Genomic DNA, 23,607 nt, shown 5'->3' with positions numbered 1-23,607 from the left:
AGAGACCACTCAGTAAGACGTAGTCAGGATAAACAATTAATGGAAGTGAAAAGTGTCTGATAAACAGTTCAGCCAAGAAAAAAATAAAAGCTTCTGAACTATGGTGCTACTGGAAAATGCAGAAGATTAGATGAGTAGTTTCTATAGCTTAAAAAGCAAGTGATGAATTGAATTGACAAGAAAAGGAATTTATGGCATAGCTTGACACAAAGGAGGGATCAATTCATAGGACATGACCTGAATCATCAATATAGTAATGAAGGGAGCTGTGGGGGTTAAAAAATGTAGAGGGACCAAGGCTTGGCTACAGTGAACAGGTTCAAATAGATGTACCGTATTTGCCCGATAGTGAGTTTTTTCCCCACATTCATCATTCAAAAAAAATAAGGGGTTATCTTATATTCACAGATTAAACTATGGCTGCTGGGATTAAAATTCTATGTTGTTTAATAGATGTACAGGGGTCGTTTTACATATACAGATGGAGCTTTGACTATTGAGGTCATGTGCAGTTTTTGAAGGATTCAGAGGTCAGGGATACACAAACGACACTCATGTATGAACAGGCTTAAGATTTTCCTACACGCTAAAGCACTCAAATACAGTTTCAACGTTCCTCGAACAATCATGTGCGATTTGAAATGCATGGTGCTAGTGCAAGGGATATGCAAGAAACTATGAACTAGCCACTATGAGACTCTGTTGTTCTGTTTAAAATTTGACAATTTTGTGAAACACAGGAGGAAATAGCATTAAATGTAATCATCTTGCACACTGTTCTTGTATCTGGACAGCTTTGCGATAAAAGTTCTCACTCAAGTATAGATACCACATACAAACATTAGTGCTGCTTTTTAGGTAAAAGTAACATTCAAAAAGGGAAATATTGTTCTTCATAAAACATTACTTAATTCAGAACTCAGATCAATATTTTATTTGATTATGAGAGACTGTAATGATTTACAATGTGGGTTCCACATGAGAAATTTGGTCAGTGTTTGCATATTAGAATAGTAGGTAAAACCAGCTTTAATCAGCTTAAGAACATAATGGTGACATTTGGATGAAACAAGAAGGAAAATTAACCAGAATGAAATGTCTAAAAACTAAATAAGTCATATTCAACTGAATAATTGATGTCGCGAGAATAAAATACAGCAGCAAGACCGGTCTGGAGATAGTCCAACAGACGTCAGCACATTGTAGGACAAGAGGAAGTTTGAGAATTGGACTGAATTGTGATTGTGATCTTTTATTTATGTATTAGTTGCTGTTGTTGCACATGTTTTACACCAGAGAAAATATTGCAGTCTTTTGTTTCACATTTGCTCACGGACAACACTACAGAAGGGTTAGAGGGGGAACAGTGATTCCAGATTGGCTTAGAACTAGATGAGTGCTGGGAGGGAAGCAGTGAGCAAGCAACAATTGAAGTCATGTTACCAACCCTGGGAATCTATATCATGTACTTTGGTTTTAGGAACTTCTATCATAGTCAGAACTGAGTTGACTTTAAAATGTTACAAACTGTCAACAATAGTATTCATTTCTGCAGGAGACGGTAAAAGTCTTGATAGTCACCAGTGGTGTATTTGTGTGTTTCACCGCAACATATGATGGGAACAAAAGGGGATGAGACAGCTGCGGATTCTACACAGTTGATGAAAGAGCGGCAGGCAGCAAGAGACAATGTAACATTCTTGTCAGTATAATATCGAAACCTGATACGTACTATGATAAAAACAGCTGTGTTGTCAGATTCCACAGTAACACAACCTCTGAAATCACAACAACATATTCACAAGAAACATTGAAATGTTTGTGACAATGACGATATAAATTTCGCTTGTTTGCTATTAGGTTGATGACAAAGTATAGATACCGCAGACAATGGAGTTCTTGCATAAAAAATGAGGAAACGAATACGGACTACAAATTGATATAAACCATTTATTTTGTTTATCTTATTTCTCGTCACATTATCAAAATGTAGATGATCAATAAATGGCATAAATTTAGAATGGATATAATGTTAAGGCAGCTACTTCATGTCAGTAAAATACTCTGTAATTTTGATTAGTCAGAATATGTTAAAAATAAATTTTTCTCAAGAAGCCTGTTGAAAGAAGGGGGTCGTCTTTAAACAGGGTCATCTTATACTCGGGTATATGCCATAAGTTGCAGTAGTTATGCAGATATGAAAAAGTTCGCACAGGTTAGATTTAGATGGAGGGTTGCATCAAACCAGTCTTTAGATAGAAGACTACAAAAACAATAGCCATTGAATTGAAGTAAAAATGTGGAAGTTTTCCACCAATACCTGAGCTGAAGATTCAATTCCCAAATGGAGATAATTATTAACAATACATGCCTGATAAAAATTATGGAACACCGGGACAGGGAAGAGGAAGCTAAATGCAACTTCAAGGGTTGAGAGGACGTGTGAGGTTATTTCAGTGGTTACAACATTGAATCACTTTTACAAATACTTTGGCTGTTGAGCCCACTTATCAGTATGACAATGCACCCGCTCAGGCCTGATGCATGCACTGATTATGTTGGAAAAGGTGTCATAAAGCTGTTGTAGCCTCTTCTGAGGCAATCTGGCCCACAATTGTAGTAACTGGTCCTTGATATACTGGATACAGGCACTGGGGTGGAGCTAACAATCAAACTGGACCCACATATGTTCTATTGGGAGCACACCTAGAAATCTTGCTGGCCATGGAAGTACCCCAACATCACACAGACAGTTCGTAGAGATACACGCCAAGCATGGACAAACACTACCCTGTTGAAAAATAGTAGCATGACTTTTCACATGAGAAGTAACACTTGAAGATACCAGGTGCCCATGACATATTGTTGTGCGTCAGAGTTCCTTCAATCACTATCAGGCATCACTTTAAGTCTTCCCTTATGGTATCCCACATTTCACGACAGAAGTAACCCTGCTGTGGCCCTCCACAACATAGGAAGAATGGGGCCACTACCCAGACTGCCTCCATATTTGCCGATGAAAATTATCGTGGGCAGTGCAATGTCATTCGGTAGCAGTCCGTGCTTCCTCGTCACGGCATCCAAATGCAGCTGTTTGTGTTGTGGTATTAGCAACATCTTACACACGCACTGGTAATTCTCTGATTCAGCTGCTGCTATTTTCCAACCAATGGTCTAGAATGACACAGATAATTTCAGAGACTCCATTACTTGTTCTCACATGGCAGACGTAGATGTGAAGGGGATAATATGAGCACGTTGCACAATGTGACAATCCTCCCTTGCGGTGGTCACACGCAGTTGACCAGAGCTTTGACGAGTACGCCTGCCCTCACATTCCCATATCGTCTCACATTGGTTCACTGTCAAATCCTGATTCCCCACAAATCTAGATATTGCACGATTCAACCAGCCACTGAAACAGAGACCTACAATGGTTCCCCTTTCAAACTTCGTCAGGTGCTGATAGCACTGTCTCGCAGAAGTACATGCATCTCTGTGTCCTTCACAGCAATCACTCACCAGCTGATGCTGTTTGCACATCTTATATGCCCTACTAGGCCTGGTAATAACACTTAACAGGAACAACGTTAGTACACTACACTGGTCACCATTCTACCTGTTACAGGGAAATGCAATACTAATCATTTACTTATCCACCAATAGAGTGTATGTGTACACTGCCATCTGGCCATGTCTTCCGGGTGCTTCAAATCATCTTTTTGTCAGGCAGTGTAGATAGTATTCTCAACTGACAGCCACTACCTCCCTGATAATTGACCACCTTAACATCACACTTAATGTGTCTTATTTATAACTTGATCCTCTCCTTGTACATCAAATGTTGAAATAACCTATGAAAATGCATGTAGTTAACTTCCTCAATAACTGCTGATATTTCAATACGTGAACACCACCATTTTCAATGTGAAAATGAAACAGGAGACTTAAACCCATGGTGTGTGAGGCTATGCCAGCAGTGAACGAAAAGACAGAATATGTGGAAATACACACTGTTAATACCTAGTGCTACCACAAAACCAAAGATAACAACAGTGAAATATTAATGAACAATTAAAGTAGTACTAACTCTGTCCTTCTGTTGTTTGAACAGGGACACAACAAGATTCCAGGCGGAACTTAAGCAAAAACTTTTGTTTGTATTCATCTCAACAGCTTCCTTAATAGCACTATCCCAGTAACTGAAAATGTGTGCCATACTCTCTGTGTTGTTAGCATTTGAAACACTCTATACCATCATTCTATCACGGTCATTATGGCCTGACTGACGTACCACATTCCACCACAACCGTCAAGTCACCAGTCTTTACACTGGTTTGATGTGGCCCACCATGAATTTCTCTCCTATGCCAACTTTTTCATCTCAGAGTAGTATGTCCAACCTACATCTTAATTATTTGCTGGATGTGTCCAATCTCTTTCTTCCTCTACAGTTTTTAGGTTCAAAAAGCTCCCTTTACAACCACCGAAATTGTTGTGTTGGCAGAAGAACCAACACCGTGTTCCTAGAGGAGGCCGAAATGCATGCGTTTTAGCTCACACAGGCTGGTGTGAGGAGGGAAGAACTACACTGACGTGAGGTCTGGAACATGACAAGGAATTAGAATCCAGAAAGCGGACGTAATTAGTTTGATACTTAACTTTAATCCATTAATGATGAACGTCACTCTTGATGGTAAATGATTCGCAATATTATCTGTTCAGAATACATTCATAGTAACTGAATATGGCACCTTCCTAGGTCGTAGCAAATGTAGCTGAAGGTTATGCTAAACTGTCGTCTCTGCAATTGAGAGCGTCTGTAGACAGTGAACCATCGCTAGCGAAGTCGGCCGTACAACTGGGGCGAGTGCTAGGGAGTCTCTCTAGACTAGACCTGCCGTGTGGCAGCGCTCGGTCTGCAATCACTGATAGTGGCGACAGGCGGGTCCGACGTATACTAACGGACTGTGGCCGATTTAAAGGCTACCACCTAACAAGTGTGATGTCAGGCGGTGACACCACAGAAACTATTCCCCGATGTTTTAATATATGTCCTACCTTCCTGGTAGGAAGCAGTAAAGGAAACAAAACAAAAATTTGGAGTAGGTATTAAAATCCATGGAGAAGAAATAAAAACTTTAAGGTTTGCCAATGACATTGTAATTCTGTCAGAGACAGCAAAGGACTTTGAAGAGCAGTTGAACAGAATGGACAGTGTCTGAAAGGAGGATATAAGATGAACATCAACAAAATCAAAATGAAGATATGGAATGTAGTCGAATGAAGTCTGATGATGCTGAGGGAATTACATTAGGGAATGAGACACTTAAAGTAGTAAAGGAGTTTTGCTATTTGGGGAGCAAATTGACTGATGATGGTCGAAGTAGAGAGGATATAAAATGTAGACTGGTAATGGCAAGGAAAGCGTTTCTGAAGAAGAGAAATTTGCTAACATTGAGTATAGATGTAAGTGTGAGGAAGTCGTTTCTGAAAGTATTTGTATGGAGTGTAGCCATGTATGGAAGTGAAACATGGACTATAAATAATTTGGACAAGAAGAGAATAGAAGTTTTTGAAGTGTGGTGCTACAGAAGAATGCTGAAGATTAGATGGGTAGATCACATAACTAATCAATAGAATTGGGGAGAAGAGGAGTTTGTGGCACAACTTGACAAGAAGAAGGGACCAGTTGGTATGACATGTTCTGAGGCATCAAGGGATCACAAATTTAGCACTGGAGGGCAGTGTGGAGGGTAAAAATTGTAGAGGGAGGCCAAGAGATGAGTACACTAAGCACATTCAGAGTAGCATGGAGAGCTGCATCAAACCAGTCTCGGGACTGAAGACCACAACAACAACGCCTTCTTGTTCCTTCTTTTCCATATGTCCTTTTCCTTAACTATGCAGAGAACCATCTCATTCCTTACCTTACAGTCCACCTAATTTTCAATGTTCTTCTGTAGCACCACATCTCAAATGCTTCCAATTATCTTTTGTTTTATCTTCTGTTCTGTAATCACACAGTCCATGTCTCACTGTCACACAATTCTGTACTCCAAATATATGTTCTCAGAAATTTCTTCCTGATATTAAGACCTATGTTTGATAATAGTAGACTTCCCTTGGCCAGGAATGCCATTTTTGCTAGTGCTGGTCTGATTTTTATGGCCTCCTTGCTCCATTCGCAATGGGTTATAACTTTATAACTTTAAAAGGGCCCTAAATTTAGACAGTGCATGAAAAGTGTTTCCTCAGAAAATGAGCAATACTTTTGTATATGCTATTTACCTAAGAAAAGAATGCTGTACACTTAGGGGCCACATCATAATTCTCATTATTCATCAAATTCATGGTTGTCTGATAACACAACCCGCATCTGAGATGTCTTTCACTACACTTATTCTGGTGAAAGAAAAGTTCTAGGCTGGCTAATCCAGCTGACAACCTTTCAGGGAAATGGATGGCATGGGCACTGTGAACCAATGTAAGAAGTATCCTTTCACACAGATCCGGATGACGACAGGCATCAGCCTGAAGATACAAATCAGGGAGTGGGCTTCCAATAAATGGTATGTCCCAACCTAATATCATTCTTCCTCCTTCCCCCGATATTACTTATTTGTTTTGTGAACTTCTAATTTCCCAATACTTCACATTGTACGCAAAATAAATATCAATCGTTTACACAGCTAACAGTTTCATAGATGAAATATTTTGCATTCAGTTGCAAATATGTTTGTCATAGTACCTGAAATATGCAGAATTCAGCTAAAGATGTTGATGAAATGAACATTATATTAGAGTTTACAATATCATGCACAGTCACCTAAAAGGACACCCAAAAAGAGTTGCCATTCTTGTTGTGGTGCTATGTCTTGTGAACCAGGAGCATTTCTTGAAGCATACCAGCGAACCAATAGCTGCATTGCCACATCCTTCTGAAGAACATTCTTCAACACTTTCAAGCAGTTCATAACTGTAAGGACAAAATACATAATATTAATTAACACTTGTACAGTACCTGTTTCTTAAGTCATGGGTGTCTATCTCAGTTCAGTTGCCACTTCAGACACTCAAATCATCAACGTACTGTATGTGTGAAACCTGGTCCAATGTAAGAGAGGACCTGACAGCCCGAATCAGATCAGATTAAATGTATATATAAATAAATAAATAAAATAAAATAAAAACTTTAGGCTCTACAGGCGCCATCAAAGGATGCACTTTGTTGGCAAGTGATCTTTCTTTCCCCCTCCTTCTTCCACGTCAAGTGACCTTGAATCACATTTCCAACCATCAAAGTGAATTTTACTGTGAGCTCAAGCTGCCCATAAAATACATTCATGCATTTTTTTCATGGGTTTCAAGTAATTACCAAATCGAAGACAAGTCCATAGATCGAATACATGTAGACAACCAACAAGGTCTGGAAATGTCCAACATTGTAGGATATTTTGCTACACAAATGGGAAGATTTTTTGGAAAAATAGAATCTTCATAACTTGTGAAGAAACTGCCTTTTACAGCCACTTTGTAGCATGACATATCAGGACTGGATGTTTATGTCTTGTATGACTGGAAAGTTGTCTAAAAAAAAAAAGTCTCTCCTTGCAAATATAGTTCAAAGTAATTCATACAATATTATTTACTTTGTTAAATGCTTTCAGTACAACACGGTTGATCCTAAATAAGATCTGAATGGATGTAAAAACAAAAAAACTTTGTTCATTAAAACAGGATGATAAAAGAATTGTAATAAGCAAGTGAACAAAGTATATAAAGTCTAACAATAAGTCCTCTTGTTTTTTCATGTTTTTTTTTAAGAACTCGAAAACTTTCCCAAGTTATTTTTTCTTGCTCATTTTATCTCTACAAAAGTTGAAAAAATAAGTCTCCGTCACTTATCAGTCTCTCACCCCCAAAATCATTTTCGAAAAATTTACAATTTGATCAACGGATGTAGGATGTTCATGAGTAAATTTTTCCAACAATTTAAAAATTTTTGCTGAATGATTGTTCCAAACTACTCAAGGGTTGCAATCAACCGGCTGAAGACTCAAAGTATGATGCCCTGCAAAATAGTTGAAGTATTATGAATCGGACATATTATTTATTACCTTGATCACTTTTACTCTAAATTTCCTCAAATTTTAATACGTAGTCATTCACTCTAGAAAACAAAAGCTGAAAATTCAAATAAATACATAACTCTACTTTACCTCCAGTTCCCCAAATCCCATAGGATGTCTACCTGTGCTCTATACTCCGCAAGGGTTTCTTACTAGTTCCTCTCAATCTCTAGTCTGGAGGACATTCATTTTTGATTGAATGTTTCAGTCAGTAATTGCTGTGGTAACAGATTGCCTAGCCTTTACCCCAGAATTTGAAGAGCAATCAGTGTACACGTTGGAGCACACATATCACAAAATGATTAAAAAGAAATTTTTACAATCCTAGAGAAGCTACGAGAATCAGTCAAAAGCTTCAACATACGAAACAATGCATAAACTCTGTTAGCCGGGATGCTATCATTTTAATTTCTCTCTTCAAATGAAACAATGGAAAATCCAGAACAGAATATGACAATATTATGAAAATAATAATTGCTAATCACCAAAGAGTGGAGACGCTAAGTCACAGAGAGGAACAACAAAAAGATTGTCCGAAAGTAACTGCGGTTGTGTGTGTGTGTGTGTGTGTGTGTGTGTGTGTGAGAGGGGGGTGGGGGCGGGGGGCACTGCCTGTATCTGATGGAGGCCTTGTTGGCCAAAAGCTTACTTTCTGACAGTCCTTTTGTTGTGTCTATGTGTGACTCAGCATCTTCGCTAATGGTGAGTAGCAACTATTCTTTTCATAATATTGTCATTTCTATGTTTCCTGGATCTCTGGCAACCAGGGCCACATGATGTGAATGGTGCCAAAAATTATTTGCAAATGGCAGAATTCACTGAGGTCAATGGGCTCAGAAAGCAAGCATTTTACAAATTGTGTTGGAAGAGAAGTGATCGTAATTCATAGACAAGGCTATAAGATAGGTTAAATGCTTGTGTGAAGAATCTTGGATTTCTATTGAATTTTCAAAACAAATTAGGAAGCAGTACATTTCTAATGATGGAAGTAGAGATGTGAGCTTGTCACATAAAGGTGACTTAAAATGAAAAATGTTTTCTTCATTAAATAGAAAACTGCTGAAATTCGAGAAAAGTTCCAGCAGCTCAAAAATGTGGCTGAAAAATGTGCCTCCCTTAAGGCCTGCATTAGAAGAATTTAAGCTTAGTGTATGAGCAATTACAAGCATTCATAACTGTAACAGCCTGTACGAAAGAACTTATTGATTCCAGCACACTGGATTTCTTAAAGTTTATTTTGAGTCCAAATTTGAAGAAGGGAAACGAAATATAGTTATAGCATATAGAATATTCCTCACAGCTGCCGTAAGTAATGCTAGTTGTGAGAGAATCTTCTCTACATTGAAACTGATTACAAATTATTTTAGATATACAATGTCCACATCGAGATTAACAAATCTAGTTATTTTGATGTTACAAAAAACGTGCAAAATAAAAGTTTAATTTAAGAAAGACATTTTATTTGGAACTCATCTGAAATAGAGCCAGTATCACAGATTCTCCCTCTCCCTCCCCCCCCCCCCCCCCCCCCCCCCCCACAGTTCTTTGTACGCATTTTACAGTCAATATAAGGTAAGTTAGTGCTTCTGTGAACTACGAGACTTCTTGCTGATGCTGAATATGTGTGGGGTGCTTACTGTGTTTCAAGTTCACTTGTGAACATATTCTAGGGTTTACAAAGTGAGGTCTTACATCCTCGTGTAACATGTGTTTTCTATAAGGGACAACACAAAGACACTTACAGATTTGCCAAGAAACTAAAATGCACTATTACAATGTTGTATTCTGCCAAAGAAAGCTGGTGCTGACAGGTGTGAATATTACAGAACTATCAGTCTGATAAGCTATGGTTGCAAAATACTAACACTCGACTTATCTTACATGATAGATTAATGAAAAGCAAACTTACATTTATAGAATCTGTAGACTTAGAGAATGCTTTTGACAGCGTTGACTTAATATTCTCTTTCAAATTCTGAAGATAACACTGTATTGAAACCAGACAGCAATTATAAGAGTCAAGGAGCATGAAAGAGAAGCTGCAGTTGAGATGGGAGTAAGACTGGGTTGTAGCCTATTCCCAATGTTATACAATCTGTATATTGCGCAAGCAGTAAACAAAGCCAAAGAAAAATTTGGAGTAGGAATTAAAGTTCAGAGTGAAGAAATAAAAACTTGGGGATTTGCCGAGGACATTTTAATGCTGTGAGAGAGAGAGAGAGCAGAATACTTGGAAGAGCAGTTGAACGGATTGGACAGGGGCTTGAAAGGAGGATATAAGATGAAATAAAGGGATAATGGATGTTGTCAAATTAAATCATGTGATACTGAGGGAATTAGATTAGGAAATGAGACAGTACAAGTAGTAGACAAATTTTACAATTTAAGCAGCAAAATAAGTGATGACGGCAAAGTAGAAAGGATATAAACTATGGACTGGCAATGGCAAGAAAAGCGTTTATAAATAAGAGAAATTTGTTGACAATGAATGTAGTGTTAGGAAGTCTTTTCTGAAGATATTGGTCTGGAGTGCAGCCACATATGGATGATAAACAGTTTAGACAAGAACAGAATAGAAGCTTTTCAAATGTGCTACTACTGAAGAATGCTGAAGCTTAGATGGATAGATCATGCAAATAATGTCGAGGTACTGGGTAGATTTTGGGATACAAGAAATCTGTGGTACAAAATGACTAAAAGAAGGAACTCTGAGACAACAAGATATAACCAATTTAGTACTAGGGGCAAGTGTGGGAGATAAAAACTGTAGAGGAAGATCAACACAGTAAGCAGATTAAGAAGGCTGCACGTTGCAGTAATTATTCTGAGATGAAGAAGCTTGCACAGGATAGAGTAGCATTGAGAGCTGCATCAAACCAATCTTTGGACTGAAGACCATAACAACAACACATACAAGATTCATGATTTTGATGTCAATAGTAAAACTTTATTTGATTTCATTGTTATCTGATGGACAAGATATCTAGGACATTAGAGACGAAAAAATCCACAACATAGTGAAATTGTGACATTCCTTTCCCTGTTTTCGCGACATCCATCAGAACATCCTCTGTACATCCCACTCTCTAAATGGAATGTTAATTACACCTTTACTGACATTCTATAAATACTTACAAGATTCACTTTAAATTGGTGCACAAGGATATTCCATCACCACCACTAAGCCGCTGATATTAGCCCTAGCTACAGGTAAGTCCATTAAGTTAATATGTAATCACTCACCCTCGAGAATCATAGCTGCAAAATAAAAAATCTGCCATCTGTCCCAATACTCCATAGGATGTCTGCCTTTGCTCTAGATTCCACAAGGGTTTCTTATTAGGTCCTCTAAATCTCTATTCTGGAGGACTTTCATCTTCATGTTTTGACCAAGTGTTCTGGTAACAGATTGACTGGCTTCCACCCCAGCATAACCGTTCCAATTCTCCTTTGCTACTAGCACTCTGTGTCACTTCCTGGCATGACTAATCATTAATATTATTTTCTATCTAATATCAACTGCAAATTCACCACACTTGTGTGTGGTGAAATACTACTGAACCCAACAAAGCCTGGTTTAACTGAATTTGACCCATCATCTACTGGTAAGATGACTAACTGAAGCATGCTGTCCAAACACGGACTGAACGTATGTTGTGCAATGGGTGATGGAAATGCCTACTAAGATCCTGCTGATAAAGGATTATTATACAGCATAATTTATTGATATGAAATCCCATGCCCGGTAGGTTCAGATGTAGCAAATATTTACTTCTCACTGCATGAATGTGTATATTTTCTTTGTTGAAACTATCAAACAAGCCACATAAATAATCTTCGAAAACAATCTGTTCAGCATAATGGAAAGCATGTAAGACACTCCAAATTATGCATGGAAAATAAATTCTAACGTCTCTATCTTATGATTATAAGTATTAATCAAATATTGCTATGCATTGTCAAAGGTCTCACTTATTTTTTGCTTAATTGCAAAAAAGGGGAAAGGTGGGTGGGGGGGGGGGGGGGGGGGGGGGGGAGGATATTAGGACCCACACCACATGGGAGAAATCCACGCTACATCAGTGAGTTTAAGGGGAAAAAATAGTCATTACAAAATTACAAAAGATCTGTGAAGTCATTCAAAAATGAAACAACAAAAACTACAGCAATGAAAATTTCAGGAACTTCAGTAACAGAGATGATAAAGACACAAGTAACAAACACAGCAAGTGCATTTGGGATCCTAACAGAAAGTATTTCAACTGTGCTACCACTGGTAAAGTAACTGGAATCACAAGAGTAAGGGAGAGAGATGCTTCAGTTGCAACATGTTTGGCCACGTCACATCTGAATGCACAACAGGAAGAATAATCAAAAGGTGTAAACACTGTCCACCAGATATGGTTGTTGTCAGTCAGGAAGGACTTGAGCAGAGGAGCTTAAAATTTCTTATACTACTACTTTTTTCTACCTTCCAACAGATGGCACTGGTACACACTAGATCAACTGACCAATACCATTGTCTAAAACAGCCTTTAGATTTCATTGTTGATTCAGCATTATTCTGTGTGTGTGAGAAAACTTGGCCTGCTGAAAACAGATTAACTGCCTGACTTTCTAGTTGACAGGTAAGCATAACTTCTCTGTGCTTATACACTCCTGGAAATTGAAATAAGAACGCCGTGAATTCATTGTCCCAAAAAGGGGAAACTTTATTGACACATTCCTGGGGTCAGATACATCACATGATCACAGTGACAGAACCACAGGCACATAGACACAGGCAACAGAGCATGCACAATGTCGGCACTAGTACAGTGTATATCCACCTTTCGCAGCAATGTAGGCTGCTATTCTCCCATGGAGACGATCGTAGAGATGCTGGATGTAGTCCTGTGGAACGGCTTGCCATGCCATTTCCACCTGGTGCCTCAGTTGGACCAGCGTTCGTGCTGGATGTGCAGACTGCGTGAGACGACGCTTCATCCAGTCCCAAACATGCTCAATGGGGGACAGATCCGGAGATCTTGCTGGCCAGGGTAGTTGACTTACACCTTCTAGAGCACGTTGGGTGGCACGGGATACATGCTGCGTGCATTGTCCTGTTGGAACAGCAAGTTCCCTTGCCGGTCTAGGAATGGTAGAACTATGGGTTCGATGATGGTTTGGCTGTACCGTGCACTATTCAGTGTCCCCTCAACGATCACCAGAGGTGTACGGCCAGTGTAGGAGATCGCTCCCCACACCGTGATGCCGGGTGTTGGCCCTGTGTGCCTCGGTCGTATGCAGTCCTGATTGTGGCGCTCACCTGCACGGCGCCAAACACGCATACGACCATCATTGGCACCAAGGCAGAAGCGACTCTCATCGCTGAAGACAAAACATCTCCATTCGTCCCTCCATTCACGCCTGTCGCGACACCACTGGAGGCGGGCTGCACGATGTTGGGGCGTGAGCGGAAGACGGCCTAACGGTGTGCGGGACCGTAGCCCAGCTTCATGGAGACGGTTGCGAATGGTCCTCGCCGATACCCCAGGAGCAACAGTGTCCCTAATTTGCTGGGAAGTGGCGGTGTGGTCCCCTACGGCACTGCGTAGGATCCTACGGTCTTGGCGTGCATCCGTGCGTCGCTGCGGTCCGGTCCCAGGTCGACGGGCACGTGCACCTTCCGCCGACCACTGGCGACAACATCGATGTACTGTGGAGACCTCACTCCCCACGTGTTGAGCAATTCAGCGGTACGTCCACCCGGCCTCCCGCATGCCCACTATACGCCCTCGCTCAAAGTCCGTCAACTGCACATACGGTTCATGTCCACGCTGTCGCAGCATGCTACCAGTGTTAAAGACTGCGATGGAGCTCCGTATGCCACGGCAAACTGGCTGACACTGACGGCGGCGGTGCACAAATGCTGCGCAGCTAGCGCCATTCGACGGCCAACACCGCGGTTCCTGGTGTGTCCGCTGTGCCGTGCTTGTGATCATTGCTTGTACAGCCCTCTCGCAGTGTCCAGAGCAAGTATGGTGGGTCTGACACACCAGTGTCAATGTGTTCTTTTTTCCATTTCCAGGAATATATATATATTAAAAACAAAAATTCCAAGACTTACCAAGCGGGAAAGCGCCGGCAGACAGGCACATGAACAAAACACACACACAGAATTACTAGCTTTCGCAACCGATGGTTGCTTCTTCAGGAAGGAGAGGGAAAGACGAAAGGATGTGGGTTTTAAGGGAGATGGTAAGGAGTCATTCCAATCCCGGGAGCGGAAAGACTTCCCTTAGGGGAAAAAAAGGACAGGTGTACACTCGCACACACACACACACACACACACACATCCATCCGCACATACACAGACACAAGCAGACATATGTCTGCTTGTGTCTGTGTATGTGCGGATGGATATGTGTGTGTGTGTGTGTGTGTGTGTGTGTGTGTGTGTGTGTGTGCAAGTGTGCACCTGTCCTCAGACAGAAGCAGAGGATGTGGAGAAGGAGAAGGGATAGGGTGTATGGGTGGGGAGAGAGATGAATGCTGTCTGAGGGAGTGTGCAGGACTGCCAACAGGCACAAACTCAGGAGGTTGTTGGGCAGGGAGCTGGTTGGGGGGGGGGGGGGGGGGGGGGGGGAGAGGAGAGGAGTAAAGAAAGACAGGCAGAATTGCTGGCAGAGGGCTGCAAACAAACAGGGTGGGAGATGAGAATGAGGAGGAGATGACAGGACAGAGGGGTGGAAACTGCTGAGTGGAGAGTGTGGGGACAGTATGTTAGCAAAGGTTGTGGCCGGGATAATTAGGGGAGTGATGAATGTGTTATATGGATAACTTCCATCCGCACACTTCAGAAAAGCTGGCAGTGGAGGGAAGGATCCAGATGACTCAGGTAGTGAAGCAGCCATTGAAATCAATTGTGTTACGTTCAGATGCATGTTGTGCCACAGAGTGATCCACTTTGCTCTTGACCACAGTTTGGCAGAGGCCGTTCATCCTGGTGGACAGCTAGTTGGTAGTCATAACAATATAAAAAGCTGTGCAATGATTGCATTCCTTTATGAAGTTTCCATTGCCTGATGTTCTACCAACACGGCTGAAAGCTCCAACCATAATTTGCAATAATAATTTGTCTAACAATGTACAATTTCAAAATTCGTCACTTCAGATTAATGATGCAGGTACTGATTGTTCGAAAACTAGAGCTTCCTTGCCTTCCACATTCACTGGTACAGTCGTTTATGGAACACCAAGAAAATTCATTGCACCCAAATGAAAAAATTAAGTGTTACCCAGCTATTTTTCTTCTTTGTGGTTATTTAGTCTTATCAACAAATTGCATGTACTGAAAGATGTCATCTGGTGTACACACCATTTCAGTTTCTAATGCAATATCCAGGGACAGCTTCAACTTCATTATGTCAAATGTCTGCAACAATGATGAACTTGATGGCACTGACAGATTTTCTCAGGTGATGATAAATTAAAAATCCAGAGTGCATACAACTCAAATGCAAGACCATTTAGTTGACAAAAATGTGGTACCTTATTTTGGCAGTATGGGACAAAGCAGTTTATTTAAGGCTAATGTGAATGGTACAGATTTAAGTTCTGGTGTCGAGGGCTGAGTAATGGGTTTCTAACATGGCTTGAACCATACCAGGGTGCTGGTACATAACCAAAAAAATATGCTGCAACTGTCTTCATCACAGAGTAGTCATCGTTTATGTTGACCAGCTGTAAAAGCTGCTATATGGATTGTATTCTGATAATGACAGTATTAAGAAAAGGATAGACTGCTACTCTCCATATATAAGAGACTCTTGAGTCACAGACAGGCACAACAAAAAGACTGCTATACATTTAAGCTACGACCAAAATGCCTTCTTCTGAAATAGAAAACACACACACATTCGTACAAGCACAACTCACACACATATCACCACTGTCTCTGGCCACTGAGGCTGGACTGACTCTCTCTCTGTGTGTGTGTGTGTGTGTGTGTGTGTGTGTGTGTGTGTGTGTGTTTTCTACTTCAGGAGGAGTACTTTTGGCCAAAAGCTACAATGTATAGCAATCTTTTTGCTGTGCCTGTCTGTGGCTCAGCATTTCCTCTATATGGTGAGTAGCAATCTATCCTTTTCATAATGCAGTCACTAACAAAGAGATAGAGAGGCTGGCCAGTACTTACCTCAGCTCAGTACAGCCAATAGATACACAAAACAGAACAGAAAATTTACGTATCCTAGTTTTCGGAACTTTGTTCCTTTATCAGGGAGCGGAGAGAGGAAGAAAAGGGGAAGAAGGGAAAGTGGATTCAGTTACCCACAACCCAGGTTATGAAGCAACAGGGGAAAGGTAAACAGGGAGGCTCCCTGTATGTGTACGTAAATTTAATTCAATATGGTGGGGATCCCAAACAATATAACACCACTAAAGCATGAGTCGCACTAGCGTTTATGCATGGTCTCCTTCACAGACAACCATATTCTCCCTAAATCCTCCAAATAAATTGAAGTTGACAATTTTACTTTTCTACTGCAATCCTTACATGCTCATTTCATTTTATTTCGCTTTGCAACTTTACACCTATATATTTAATCAATGTGACCAAGTCAAGCAACACAAAACTAATATTGTATTCAAACATTACAGGATTGTTTTTCCTAGTCAATCACATAACTTACATTTTTCTATGTTTAATATAGCTGCCATTCCTCACACCACCTCTAAATTTTGTCCAAGTCATCTTGTATACTCCAACAGTCATTCAACAATGATCAGATTGATCCTCAGCCTGTCTGCCAAAACATTTATGTACATAGAGAATAACAATGTCCTGCCACACTTCCCCGGGGCACTCCTGATGAAACCCTCATCTCTGGTGAACATTCGCCATAGAGGACAATGTACTGGGTCCTATTGCTTAACAAGTCTTCAGGCTACTCACATATCTGGGAACTTATTCCGTATGCTTGTGCCTCCATTAACAGTCTGCAGTGGGGCACTGTTCAAATACTTTTTCGAAATCTACGAATATGGAATCTGCCTGCTGCCCTTCATCCATAGTTCACAGGATACCACGTGAGAAATGGTTTTGGACAAGGAATGCTTTCTAACTCTGTGCTGATTTGTGGACAGAAGCTTTTCAATCTCATGGAAGTGTATTATAGCCAAACTGAGAATATGTTCTAGAATGCTGCAGCAAATCAATGTTAAGGATATTGGTCTGTAATTTTGTGGGTCCATTCTTTTATCCTTCTCATACACAGGCCTCACCTGTGCTTTTTCCTAGTCATTTGTGACTTTGGGCTGGGCGAGAGATTTGCAGTAAACGTAAGCTAAAGGACCAATGCCACAGAATACACTTCGCAAAACCAAACTGGGATTCCATCCAGACCTGGAGACCTATTTGTTTTGAAATCTTTCAGTCACTTCTCTACACCAAGAATGCTTCCTCCGTACGTGAGACTGTACAATGGTCAGATGAAGGTTTGTTTGTACAATTCTACTGTACGAACAATTTCTTACACATGAAATTTAAAACCTCATCTTTCCTTTTGTTAATTGATATTGCCACACCAGACTGGTCAACGAGTGACTGGACAGAAGCCTCCGACTCGCTTAGCAATTTTATTTACGACCAGAATTTCCCGAGGTTCTCGGCAAGATCTTTTGGTAAGGTATGACAGTGGTAGTTGTTGTACGCCTCATGCATCAATCTTTTTAGACATGTGCATCTCTACTATACTTTGCCTGTCAACACTTGCACATTCTCTTTTCAACCGTGAGTGGAACAGCCTTTGTTTCATCAGCATTTTCCAAATTTTGTTATTAAATGAAGAGTACAGTGATAGGAAGGAGTACCACAAACAACATACTAAAAATCTTGACCAGAAGGGTTTGAGCGACGGGCTGGGCAGACATTGAAAGGTTGATTTATGTTTGTCTTGAATAGCTCTAAAACTGCAGATTCTAGTAAAAGATGTTTCCAATTACAAAATTGATCTACATTATATTTCCTTCAATAAATATCCTATTCATTTTTTTTTTCTCTAGGACTAATAAGTTTCCACATTGCAGGGGAAACAAAACTTGCAGATTATTAAAAGCAGTGTTTTAATGGCATAAAATTAACTGTTACTGTTAAATGAAGTGGGTCAAGAACAAATACGAAATGTGTGTGTCACAGCTAAATGCAATGCAGTTGTATTCCATACAGTATTAAAAGGTGGGAATTTAAGGAGATGGGACCTGGATAAACTGACTAAACCAGAGGTTGTACAGAGTTTCAGGGAGAGCGTAAGGGAACAAATGGCAGGAATGGGGGAAAGAAATACAGTAGAAGAAGAATAGGTAGCTTTGAGGGATGAAGTAGCGAAGGCAGCAGAGGATCAAGTGGGTAAAAAGATAAGGGCTAGTAGAAATCCTTGGGTAACAGAAGAAATATTGAATTAAATTGATGAAAGGAGAAAAAATAAAAATGCAGTAAATGAAGCAGGCAAAAAGGAATACAAATGTCTCAAAAATGAGATCAACAGGAAGTGCAAAATGGCTAAGCAGGAATGGCTAGAGGATAAATGTAAGGATGTAGAGGCTTATCTCACTAGGGGTAAGATAGATACTACCTACAGGAAAATTAAAGAGACCTTTGGAGGAAAGAGAACCTCTTGTATAAATATCAAGAGCTCAGATAGAAACCCAGTTCTAAGCAAAGAGGGGAAAGCAGAAAGGTGGAAAGAGTATATAGAGGGTCTATACAAGGGCGATGTACTTGAGGACAATATTATGGAAATGGAAGAGGATGTACATGAAGATGAAATGGGAGATACAATATTGCGTGAAGAGTTTGACAGAGCACTGAAAGACCTGAGTCAAAAAGGCCCCCGGAGTAGACAACATTCCACTAGAACTACTGAAGGCCTTGGGAGAGCCAGTCCTGACAAAACTCTACCATCCGGTGAGCAAGATGTATGAGACAGGCGAATCACCCTCCGACTTCAAGAAGAATATAATAATTCCAATCCCAAGGAAAGCAGGTGTTGACAGATGTGAAAATTACCGAACTATCAGTTTAATAAGTCACGGCTGCAAAATACTAACGCGAATTCTTTACAGACAAATGGAAAAACTACTAGAAGTCGACCTTGGGGAAGATCAGTTTGGATTCCATAGAAATATTGGAACACGTGAGGCAATACTGACCCTACGGCTTATCTTAGAAGCTACGTTAAAGAAAGGCAAACCTACGTGTCTAGCATTTGTAGACTTAGAGAAAGCTAATGACAATGTTGACTGTAATACTCTCTTTCAATTTCTAAAGTTGGCAGGGGTAAAATACAGGGAGCGAAAGGCTATTTACAGTTTGTATAGAAACCAAATGGCAGTTATAAGAGTTGAGGGGTATGAAAGGGAAGCAGTGGTTGGGAACGGAGTGAGACAGGGTTGTAGCCTCTCCCCGATGTTATTCAATCTGTATATTGAGCAAGCAGTGAAGGAAACAAAAGAAAAATTTGGAGTAGGTATTAAAATCCATGGAGAAGAAATAAAAACTTTGAGGTTCACCAATGACATTGTAATTCAGTCAGAGACAGCAAAGGACTTGGAAGAGCAGTTGAATGAAATGGATCGTGTCTTGAAGGGAAGATATATGATGAACATCAACAAAAGCAAAACGAGGTTAAAGGAATGTAGTCGAAATAAGTCGGGTGATGCCGAGGGAATTAGATTAGGAAATGAGACACTCAAAGTAGTAAAGGAGTTTTGCTATTTGGGGAGCAAAATAACTAATGATGGTCGAAGTAGAGAGGATATAAAATGTAGACTGGCAATGGGAAGGAAAGCTTTTCTGAAGAAGAGAAATTTGTTAACATCAAATCTAAGTGTCAGGAAGTCGTTTCTGAAAGTATTTGTATGGAGTGTAACCATGTATGGAAATGAAACATGGACTACAAATAGTTTGGACAAGAAGAGAATAGAAGCTTTCGAAATGTGGTGCTACAGAAGAATGCTGAAGATTAGATAGGTAGATCACATAACTAATGATGAGGTGTTGAATGGGATTGGGGAGAAGAGAAGTTTGTGGCACAACTTGACAAGAAGAAGGGATCAGTTGGTAGGACATATTCTGAGGCATCAAGGGATCACCGGTTTAGTACTGGAGGGCAGCGTGGAGGGTAAAAATCGTAGAGGGAGACCAAGAGATGAGTACACCAAGCAGATTCAGAAGGATGTAAGTTGCAGTAGGTACTGGGAGATGAAGCTTGCGCAGGATAGAGTAGCATGGAGAGCTGCATCAAACCAGTCTCAGGACTGAAGACCACAACAAAACAACAACAGTATTAATGCACTTTGTGCAAAATAAACATTCCCCGGGGGCAACTGTCCACTCCTGTCACCAATAATTCATAAGGCAAGCTGTGAAACAGTCAATATAACTTCGTAAAACACTCTGTAGTTGCTTGTTACAATGTAGTGGAGTGGAGAGAGCAGGGACTTGCCTGCTCACTCTTCAGTTTGTAGACCTACAAAGGTGGGAAGTATAAGCCCACAATCCGATCACCTGCCTTACCTCAAGCATCAATCCCCCCCCCCCCAGTCCACCCTTCTACATCCCCAGAACACAATTTATCCTAATGGATGGCTCTGCTGCACACAGATGTGGTACACATATTAAATATTTTGTTCTTAACTGACTTGATTTAGCATAGAATATTAATTTTTTGCCATTAAAACATTACTTTTAATAATCTTTGATTTGTTCATCCTTGCAACGTGGGAACTACACTCACCATGGGAACTACACTATGTGATCAAAAGTATCCGGACACCCCCAGAAACATATGTTTTTCATATTAGGTGCATTGTGCTGCCACCTACTGCCAGGTACTCCACATCAGCGACCTCAGTATTCATTAGACATCATGAGAGAGCAGAATGGGGCACTCCGCAGAACTCACGGACTTTGAACGTGGCCAGGTGATTGGATGTCACTTGTGTGATATGTCTGTTCGCGACTACACGAGATTTCCACGCTCCTAAACATCCCTGGGTCCACTGTTTCCGATATGATAGTGAAGTAGAAATGTGAAGGGAGACGTACAGCACAAAAGCATACAGGCCAATCTCATCTGTTGGCTGAGAGAGACCGCCGACAGTTGAAGAGGGTCATATTGTGTAATAGGCAGACATCTATCCAGACCATCATACAGGAACAAAGGAATTCCTAACTGCATCAGGATCCACTGCAAGTACTATAACAGTTAGGTGTGAGGTGAGAAAACTAACATTTCATGGTTGAGCGGCTGTTCATACGCCACACAGCATGCTGGTAAATGCCAAACAACGCCTCGCTTGGAGCGAGAAGCGTAAACATTGGACGACTGAACAATGGAAAAACATTGTGTGGCATGATGAATCATGGTACACAATGTGGCGATCCAATGGCAGTGTGTAGGTATGGCGAATGCTCGGTGAATGTCATCTGACAGCATATGTCGTACCAACAGTAAAATTCAGAGGCAGTGGTGTTATGGTGTGGTCGTGTTTTTCATGGATAGGGCTTGGACACTTTGTTTCGCGTGGCACATGATGTTTTAAGCACCTTCTTGCTTCCCACTGTTGAAGAGCAATTTGGGTATGGAGGCCTGTGGTGGAGTGGTTACACTACAACAACATCCCGGTAATGGTCTGTCTTGCACAGAGTCCTGACCTGAATCGTACAGAACACCGTCGGGATGTTTTCGAATGTCATCTTCATCCCAGGCCTCGCCGACTAACATCGATATCTCTCCTCAGTGCAGCACTCTGTGAAGAATGGGCTGCCATTCATCAAGAAGCCTTCTGACACCTGATTGAACGTATCCAACCAGAGTGGAAGCTATTGTAAAGGCCAAGGTGGGCCAACACCATATTGAATTCCAGCATTACCGATGGAGGGCACCACGAATTGGTAAGTAATTTTCAGCCAGGTGTCAAGATACTTTTGATCACATAGTGTATTAGACTATGAGAAAAAAGGAATAGGCCCTTTTTTATAAGCAATTCAATGTAGATTAAATTTGTACTGGGAAACATTTTTGCTAGAAGCGACAGTTTTCGAGTTATTCACATAAAACATAAAAGAATGATCTTTCAATGCGATCCCATCACTCATACCCCACCTGTCAGGATTTTTAGATTTTGTTCATGTCATCCATTCCTGCCACTGTACAAAAATTTGCAACTACACAAACTTTTTTCCCTATTTGATCTTTTTTTGGTCTTTACTGACTTGGGATATTTGTAACATCAGCCAACATGGTCTTCTTACGCTAGAGCAGCACAAATGTCTGAAACTAAGGGCAAACTGTAGCCATTATTTTCCCCCCAGTGGATGCAGTTTTATGATGCATGTATGGTTAAATGATGGTGGCACCTTCTTGGGTAAAATACTCTGGAAGCATAATAGTCCCCCACTCCGATCTTTGGGCGGTGACTACTCAAGAGGATATTTTCATCAAGAAAAACAAAACTGGCATTCTACATGTTGGAGCATGGAAGGTAGGACCTGTTAATTGGGTAGGGTGGTTAGAAAATTTAGAATGTGAAATGAACAGGTTGAAGGTAGATATAATGGGAATTAGTCAACTGCGAAGGCAGGAAGAATAGGACTTCGGCTTGGGTGAGACCAGTGTTATTAACAAAAAAGCAAATAGGGGAATCACAGTAGAAGATCTAATAATGAATAAAAAATAGGAATGTGGGTGAGCTACTAGGAACAGCATAGTGAATGCATTACTGTAGGCAAGACAGACACAAAGCCAAAACTCACCACAGTGGTACAAGTTTATTCAGCAACTAGTTCTGCATATGAAGAGATTGAAAGAATGCATGATGAGGTAAAAGAAATAATTCAGATAGCTAAAGGAGAGGAAAATTCTATTTTTTGGGAGACTTCAATTTGATAATAACAAAACAAAGAGAAGGGAAAACAGTCGTAGATTAAGGACTGGGGGAAAGGAATGAAACAGGAAGGCACCTGGTAGAACTTTACACAGAGCATAATTCAATCATTATTACCACTTTGTTTAAGATTCATGTAACAGTGTGGTGTCACCGCCAGACACCACACTTGCTAGGTGGTAGCCTTTAAATCGGCCGCGGTCCGGTAGTATACGTCGGACCCGTGTGTTGCCACTATCAGTGATTGCAGACCGGGTGCCGCCACGTGGCAGGTCTAAAGAGACTTCCTAGCACTCACCCCAGTTGTACAGCCAACTTTGCTAGCGATGGTTCACTGCCTACTTACGTTCTCAATTGCCGAGAAGATAGTTTAGCATAGCCTTCAGCTACGATCTAGCAAGGCGCCATTATCAGTTACTATCGATATTGTGAACTATGTACCATCAAGAGTGACGTTCATCATTAATGGATTAAAGTTAAGTATTCCACCAGCTACATCCGTTGTTTCTAAATTCTAATTTCCTTGTCCCATTCCAGACCTCAC

The 23,607-nt window shown here is 40.7% G+C and overlaps 1 protein-coding gene across 2 annotated transcripts in view; it reads right to left on the bottom strand.

Annotated features, from left to right (window-relative positions):
- LOC126333765 (anaphase-promoting complex subunit 1) overlaps nt 1–23,607 on the bottom strand; it is a 353,884-nt gene that overhangs the window by 202,626 nt on the left and 127,651 nt on the right. For both annotated transcript variants that reach the window (XM_049996770.1, XM_049996779.1), the window contains exon 13: nt 6,830–6,979. In XM_049996770.1, the coding sequence (XP_049852727.1) occupies nt 6,830–6,979 (150 nt within the window). The remainder of the gene's footprint in view (nt 1–6,829; nt 6,980–23,607) is intronic.

Source organism: Schistocerca gregaria, chromosome 1 (assembly GCF_023897955.1).
Source record: "Schistocerca gregaria isolate iqSchGreg1 chromosome 1, iqSchGreg1.2, whole genome shotgun sequence".
Taxonomy (NCBI): Eukaryota; Metazoa; Arthropoda; class Insecta; order Orthoptera; family Acrididae; genus Schistocerca; species Schistocerca gregaria.
Note: the sequence above shows the minus strand (reverse complement) of the source record. Positions and strands in the feature narration are given on the sequence as shown.